Below are 7,384 nucleotides of genomic sequence, written 5' to 3' on the forward strand. Positions count from 1 at the left end.
TGTCAGCTCCAAGTAGTAGAGCTTCCCCTTCCTAATACCATAACCAGTCGTCTTGCGAGTCCGAATGTCTTTAAAAACACAAAAGGAAGGCCAAAAAAATCACAAGACAATGTAGGGCGACAATTATTTGAGCAACAAATAATAAATTATAGTCAAGAGAAGGAATAACGAGTACATAATCAAAAATTCAGGGTATTAGAAAGTGAGACATCACCTTCTCCGATAATGGGGGCAACATTACCATTGGCGACACTCACGACAGTTTTGGGGGATGGTTTTAGGGTTTGTACCTGTCTATAATCACAAGTCATATGTTCAATAGCACCCGAATCAATTATCCATGTATTATTCGTAACAGATGCAAAAACTTTTAAAGCCTTACCATCATTACCTGTATCATTAAGAAAGGCTGACACTTTCTCGGCTATATATTCAGAATGATCTTAGCTTCGGTAATCGAGGCCATTCCAAAATAGTTATAATCAGTATGCGAGTCCTTGATTGATGCAGCCTAGACCTCCAAGCAAACTGAGCCCAAGAAACCAATCAGTATGGGCCAACAAGGTAGCCCACCAACGACAGAACAAGAAAGAGACCAATTTACAAAATAAAGCTGATTTTTTTCGTTTTCTTTTTATTTTTTCCTTTTTTTCTCTTCTTCTTCTTTTTTTCTTTTTTTTTTCTCTTCTTTTTTTTCTTTCCTTTTTTTTTCTTTTAAAACAATACAAAACTTAAATAAAAGCTGGTGCGGGTCTGCAGTCTTGAAGCAGCAGGGGTTGTCTGGATTTTTTTATTGCAGCAGCGATCTCAGGTAAGTTCGCAGGTTAGGCTCTCCGGCGTGATGCGGATGAGTCAACGAATTTCTTCAGGCGAGTTCAACGGATTTCGGACAGCAGTAGGTCGTGGATCAGGATTTTTTTTTTCTTCCGGGTTTCAGTCGAAGACGGATTGGACACGCAGAGATGCCTTAAATTTGAAACCGTAAAAAATAGTGATTCTTTGATGAATATCAACCATTCCCATAAATGAGATCAAAGTTAAATAATATTAATTGTGACAGTGACAGAGATTTTCTCAAAACTCAAGTTTTTTCACGAAGAAAAAACATTGCATAGAGAGAATCTCAAATTGTCAATTTGTACGTGTAATTGTAAAATCAAAATTATGGGTTGGTGCAAGCTCTAAGTAATTTGTCCGTCGTACACCAGGTTTTTTCATGTTTTACACCCCATTGCAAGCGTATCCAAATTTATAACATACAACGAACATAAAATCACTTTCTTATTACTTTTTTATTTATTTGTAACATATAAACCTAGTTATGGTGAAAAATATGCTACCACCCTATCAAAATAAAAGCAATATGAATGCAGACGGCAGCATACCACTGCCAAAGTTATACTCAAATTTTCTTAAGAAACTCAATGGCATAGATGTGGAAAGCGGAGCAGATGACGCGGAAGCCTTTGAATCCAGATCCCATAGCCAAGGCCTCAAACTCCTTCTCCGTCCGCTCTTTTCCTCCGGGGTTGTAACCTAACATGATCACGTCGAGATTGACAACTACCTTGGTGGCAAGGCTGCTGTCTGGAGCTACTGGAAGAATGCTCTCAACAAGAATCACCTTCCCATTGTCAGGGAGCGCGGTATAACAATTCTTCAAAAATTTCAAGCAATGATCGTCACTCCAGTCGTGACATATCGACTGCAAGATTGCATACATGATTTGAGAGTAGTTCCAAATTATTATGCAACTAAGCTCTTATAAGAAATTGATATTACCACTACAAAATAGTCATTGACTCTCTTTTTCATAAAAAATAACTAACCTTCATGAAAATTGCATCTCCCTTGGGAACACTTACAAACATGTCTCCTCCAACATGCTCCACACCTACATCCAACATCCATAGATCTCATATTCATTAGGAAAAATGATAAATAGTACAAACATAAGCAATATTAGAGGAGGAGAAATTGAACTTGAGAAAGGTCGAGGTAAAGGTAAATGCTTTTAAGTAATTGAACTACAACCATTATCAGAAACGAAGAACATACCAAGAAATTGGGGAGCATCTTCTATGACATGAGGCAAGTCGAAGTTGATACCCTTAATTGAGGGGTACTTAGAAACGATCATGTTAACAACAGCGCCAGTGCCACCGCCAACATCTACGACGGATGTGAGGCCCTCAAAGCCCTTGTAGGTCTCTAGAAGTTTTTTCATGATAATTGTAGACTGGGCAGCCATTCCCCTGTTGAAGACCTTGTTGAATCTAGGGTCAGTGCCATGGTACTCAAAAGCAGTCATTCCATAGGCCTTGTTGAATGGAATTCCTCCTTCAAGAACTGCATCTTTCAAGTGGTACCTGCACAAACCCAAAACAAGCATGCATGTTACTCTCACAACTAAAAGCATATAGGATGTGTAAAATAACGAAACACCACGTCGTTTGATCAGTCATATGGGCATGGCTCATATGTGACCTAGGCCAAGCCATCTACCACGTGTTTCAATGCCCGCATAACTCACAAGCATCAAATAATAAGGAATTATTGACATAATTCTTGTATTGATGTGGATTACGCTATTTAGCAAGGCGGTATCCTCTTATGTTCGAGTATACAATTTTATTCCGATTTTCTTATGAAAATGAGTGAGGGGATTTATGGAAGAATAGAATAATTAAAGTGTTAAACAATGGAGTCATACAAAGGAAAAATATTAAGATGTAATTAGATTATCCTACATTTTTTTTCTAACTTGTTTAAATTAAACATATGTTCCTTTACAAAATTCCTAAAACTGTACAAGAATGATCAATTTCCAATCTTGTCTGTCCCCAACGACCAAATCGGGCAAAAGTAATATGAACAAAGAAGAAAAAACAGTAGAGAATGATAGAGAGAAAGGTTAAGTGGACTCTTTTACAGTGGAATTTCTTATGGACTCTTCATCATATTATTTTTTGACACAATATTTTATAATATTGGTATAAAAAATGTGCCAAAAATATGAGAGACAGAGAGTCTATGAAAAGTCTCCTTAGCATTTCCCAAAAAGAAATGTTAAGCAGACTCTCCACGAACTGTCTGACAACTTATGTTTTTAGCATAAATTTTATAATATTGGTACAAAAAATGAATGGAAATTGAGGTGGTAGAGAGCTTATAGAAAGTATCATTTTGATAGAATCTCCGTCTCATATCTCTTAGAGCAACTCTAGCGGATGCTGGTTGCTTGGGCGACAGGGGAGGAGAAAGGGCCTGAGGGCCGGTGGGAGCAGCTCCAGCGGGGAAGGGCCCGAGTGAGGGTGGGAGCCCGAGCGAAGGGGGGGTGGGGAGTCGAAGGGCCTGTGGCCCGAGGGCTTTGCAATTTTTTATTTTTTTTGTGTCAGAGAGAGAGAGAGAGAGAGAGAGAGAGAGAGAGAGAGTTTTTTATTATTTAAACAAACAAAAAAAACTATTATTTTAATTGCTTATTGCCAGGGGGAGGGTTCTAAGGGTGGAGATGTAAATGACAATTATTGTTCATTAATGGTAGTTACTATTCATTTAAGGCAGTTACTGTTTAATAGGGTGGATTGAATAGTGGATTGCCAGGGGGAAGGGCTCCATGAGTGGAATTGCTCTTAGTACAAAGGATAATGTTGGGTAGATTAACTTTTTAGACAAAATTTGTAACTGATTTGACGTGTCATCAATAAAAATAAACATGTTAATGAAAATATCAATAAACACATTATATAGTTTATAAAATGAGAAATGTTAAGGCAACTCTCAATGGACTCTCTGACATCTCATGTTTTTTTACAAAATGTTTTATGATGCTGATAAGAAAATTAACATTAAATTGTAAAGTGGCAGAGAGTCTATGGAAAGTGTCACTTTGAGATAGTCATCTTAGCATTTCTCTTATAAAATATGTATTAAATAGATAGTCTACATAACATTACTCTACTCTACTAATAAGGGTAATGCTAGAGATACTAAAAATTTAAACTAAATGTTGTAAATTAAATGATATAGTTGTAATGATTGGATTATTATTTAAATGTTGATTAACTTTATTTGTTATTGATAGCACATAATTTAATTTGCAAATTTAGTTTAACAAATTAGTCTATTTAATAACCCCCTAAAAATATAGAAAACAATCACATACTCAAGGCCCAACTCACAGTTAGTAACATTTTTATGATTTTATTCTGATGAACCTGTTTAAAACCCATATTAATGTTTGTTTAGGATCAAATTATGATGATAAATTAAGAAGAAGAGTGGTAATTACCAGCTCTCCATAAGGACCTTGTCCTGACTCATGAGGCAGAGAGGAGCAATGGAAACACCATCCTCGTTCTTTGTCAAGAACTTGCAGACGGGGCCGAGGCCGTACAGCCGCTCGACATTGCCGTCAGGTAGCGTGCGGAGGGAGTGAGTGAGGATGGAGTAGCTGGCCAGGAGGCGCAGCATGCGGTCCAGCATGACGGGGGCGTCAGGGTTCTTGGTTGGCAGCTGCGAAGCTAAGTCTGCCGGAGAAACGAAAGCGCCAGGCCCGACTTTCGCCATGATCTCGAGGAGGTCGAGCTCGAGGGCTGTCTTGAGCACCATGGGGAGAACGGGGGCGTTGGCTAGCTGCATGGCGAAGAGGTTTGTTTCTTGGTCGGAGACTTGGGTTGGAGTCATCTGAGTCTCTCCGGTCGAACCCATTTTTTGGATTTGATGTTGGTAGAGAGAGAGAGAGAGAGAGAGAGAGAGAGAGAGAGAGAGAGAGAGAGAGAGAGAGAGAGAGGAGAGGAGGAGGAGGAATGAGGGTAGAAGAGATGGGCGTGCTAACTGGCAATATATAGGGATTTGTTTACTCACCCACCTCTTTGCCTCGTTTACTAATCCGTAATCAGATTAAGAGAAATTGAATTAAGAAGGAATTGAAATGAGGTGAAATTAGAATCAAATTCATTTTAAAAACGTTTACTAAAATTGGCTGAAATCGGAGTATAAATGATATTGATATATATAAATTGTTTACTAATTCACATGAATCATAATAAAAATTAATATGATTACTAAAATACCCTTATTGTAATTAATTTATTTTATATCTAATTATTTTTAGTAAAACTAATATTCTTTCATTTTCAATAGAGAGAATCACTTTTTTTTTCTAGTAACTTTTATTCTTTCATTGGTCCTTACCAGTTACCAACATAAAATAAACTCCAAGAAAAAAAATATATCACTCCATGTCTTCTCTCTTCCCCATCTCTCTGCTGCCGTGCCGACCCATCCATTTCTAAATTTCCCAGGCACATCTCTCTCTCTCTCTTCCCCTATCTTCCCCATCTTTCTTTGCTAACCCACCCCTTTCTAAAATTCCCCAAGCATCTCTCTCGTCCCTATCTTTATATGCTGCCAACCCACCCCTGATCGCGAGACCACCATCTTTCCTTTTCTTTGGTCTTCGTCGGGAACGCGAGCCTTGTCAAGCAAGGGCTTGAAGGCAGCACTTATGGCCACACAATTGCAACGGCTGCAAACATTGACATCGTTCTCATCTTTGGAGTTTGAGGGTATTACTGGTATAAAATTTGGATTCCTGATGGACACCATTTCCAGGAATTCAAATACCTCCTCCCACTCAAGAATTGGACTCCGACCATTTCAGGAGTTGAATTCCTGATTTTATGCGGGTCCCATAATTATTTTAATTCCTAATGGTTTGGTAACCGCTGGAATGGTTGGGGATATGTGCAATTCCGGTTCCCACCATCCCATTCCCCTTTGGTAAACATGCCCTTGATGTGGTACCAAGTTGTCCCGGAAAAGGATCCTCTCCTGAGCTCAGGATGGGGATCTTCCTGACTAGCCCATCTGGGCCTTTCAAATTTAATCCAACGATTCCAAACAGGGGGACCTTCTAAAAGTTATAATAATTGCAACCGTTGAATTAAATTTGAATGGCCCAGATGCCCTGGTCAGGAGGATCCCCATCCTAAGCTCAAGAGAGGATCCTCTTCCCAAGTTGTGAACCACCGTGCAGGACCCCACATGCCTCCCACATGTCTTACCTTTTAAGTCTAGCTTTATATTGTACTCTTTATCTGGTTTTGTTTTGTTTTATTTCCTTTTAGGGATCCTTAAGAGTATTTATACTTATATTTCAGACAAAAAAAATTGTTATAATATTTTTCTATAATTAAAAAGAAAAATACACTTAAGAGGAGTGTAGAATGAGATTTTTGGTGTGCTAATAAAATTCTCTTAAGGTATTGTGTTTAATATTTTTCCCTCTTAGTTTTGTTTTTGAAAAATATATGAACAAACTTAATGATAATATACATATCCAAACTTTGAGGGCGAGTCAGGGCGCAATAGAAATGTTGGTCATTTGTAACCGGAAAGTCGATGGGTTTGAGTCATGAAAACAACCTCTTTACAAAGTAAGAATAATAGTGCGTACGATAAACGTTTATCACCGCAAAGCAGAAAGTCTTGTGGGCTTGTAGGCTCTTTACAAATCCAAAACTTTCCTATCAAAAAGTGTAGTTTTCTTCAATACAATGTTATACTCGATGGTTTAAATTAACACGAACGCATTTCACACCAGTACGTCTACTGATATATTGTTCTCGTGGAGTTGGAGTTGGGAGAACTGGAAAAAAAAAATAATGAATTGCTCCTTTTTGAAGTCCTTGTAGCTGGTGATAGAGCATAGTTTACAATAAGGTCGTTGTTATTTATTTATTATATGTTATGGTGTTTGAAAAGTTTTTTAAGTCCAAAGTTTTTCTCCCTAGTTGAACCGGCAAAACAAGTTACTTAATCTAAGCAATTGTGAAATGAAACAAAGAGGCTGGAATGGCATTGGACAAACTATAAAAGAGCAATTTGCATGGAACGAATTTATTGTTATTGTGTTGCTTCAGTTCAATAATGTAATAAAATGTCTAAAATAATTTACACTAACATTATATAATAAAAATGAAACGTCATGTGATAAACATATTCCATATAAATCCTTACAGTGTTCTTGATCAAGCATCAGATTTTCGTCAAGCTCAAAAGATAATTTACTAAATTGAGATGATGCCATTGCCATCGTTTGTGTTATCCTGACTAATCCATGAAAGGGATCGGTTCTCTTGGCAATTTACAAATAGCAAACAAAAAATAAAAAATAAAATATGTGACAATTATTGTAGTCCTATTAGATTTGAATGTGATTGTGTAAATCCTAGTGTATCTAGGGATATCTTGAAATATTCTGTAGGGTTATATATTATCCTGTTAGAGTTGTAATCCTATTGGGGTAAGGAATTTACATTCCCTACTACTATAAATAAAGACACAATAGGGTGGAATATAACACACCTCACAATTACAC

General features: G+C 37.4%; 1 protein-coding gene across 1 annotated transcript; it reads right to left on the reverse strand.

Annotated features, from left to right (window-relative positions):
• Positions 1-1,264: 1,264 nt before the first annotated feature.
• LOC103439956 (caffeic acid 3-O-methyltransferase-like) lies at positions 1,265-4,791 on the reverse strand. Its single transcript, XM_008378603.4, has 4 exons — positions 4,292-4,791; positions 2,059-2,369; positions 1,830-1,894; positions 1,265-1,705 (listed from the first exon to the last, which is right to left on the reverse strand). The coding sequence occupies exons 1-4, from the start codon at positions 4,708-4,710 to the stop codon at positions 1,403-1,405; spliced, it is 1,098 nt and encodes a 365-aa protein (XP_008376825.2). The 5' UTR covers positions 4,711-4,791; the 3' UTR covers positions 1,265-1,402.
• Between the last annotated feature and the right edge of the window lie 2,593 nt (positions 4,792-7,384).

This window comes from Malus domestica, chromosome 07 (genome assembly GCF_042453785.1).
Source record: "Malus domestica chromosome 07, GDT2T_hap1".
Taxonomy (NCBI): Eukaryota; Viridiplantae; Streptophyta; class Magnoliopsida; order Rosales; family Rosaceae; genus Malus; species Malus domestica.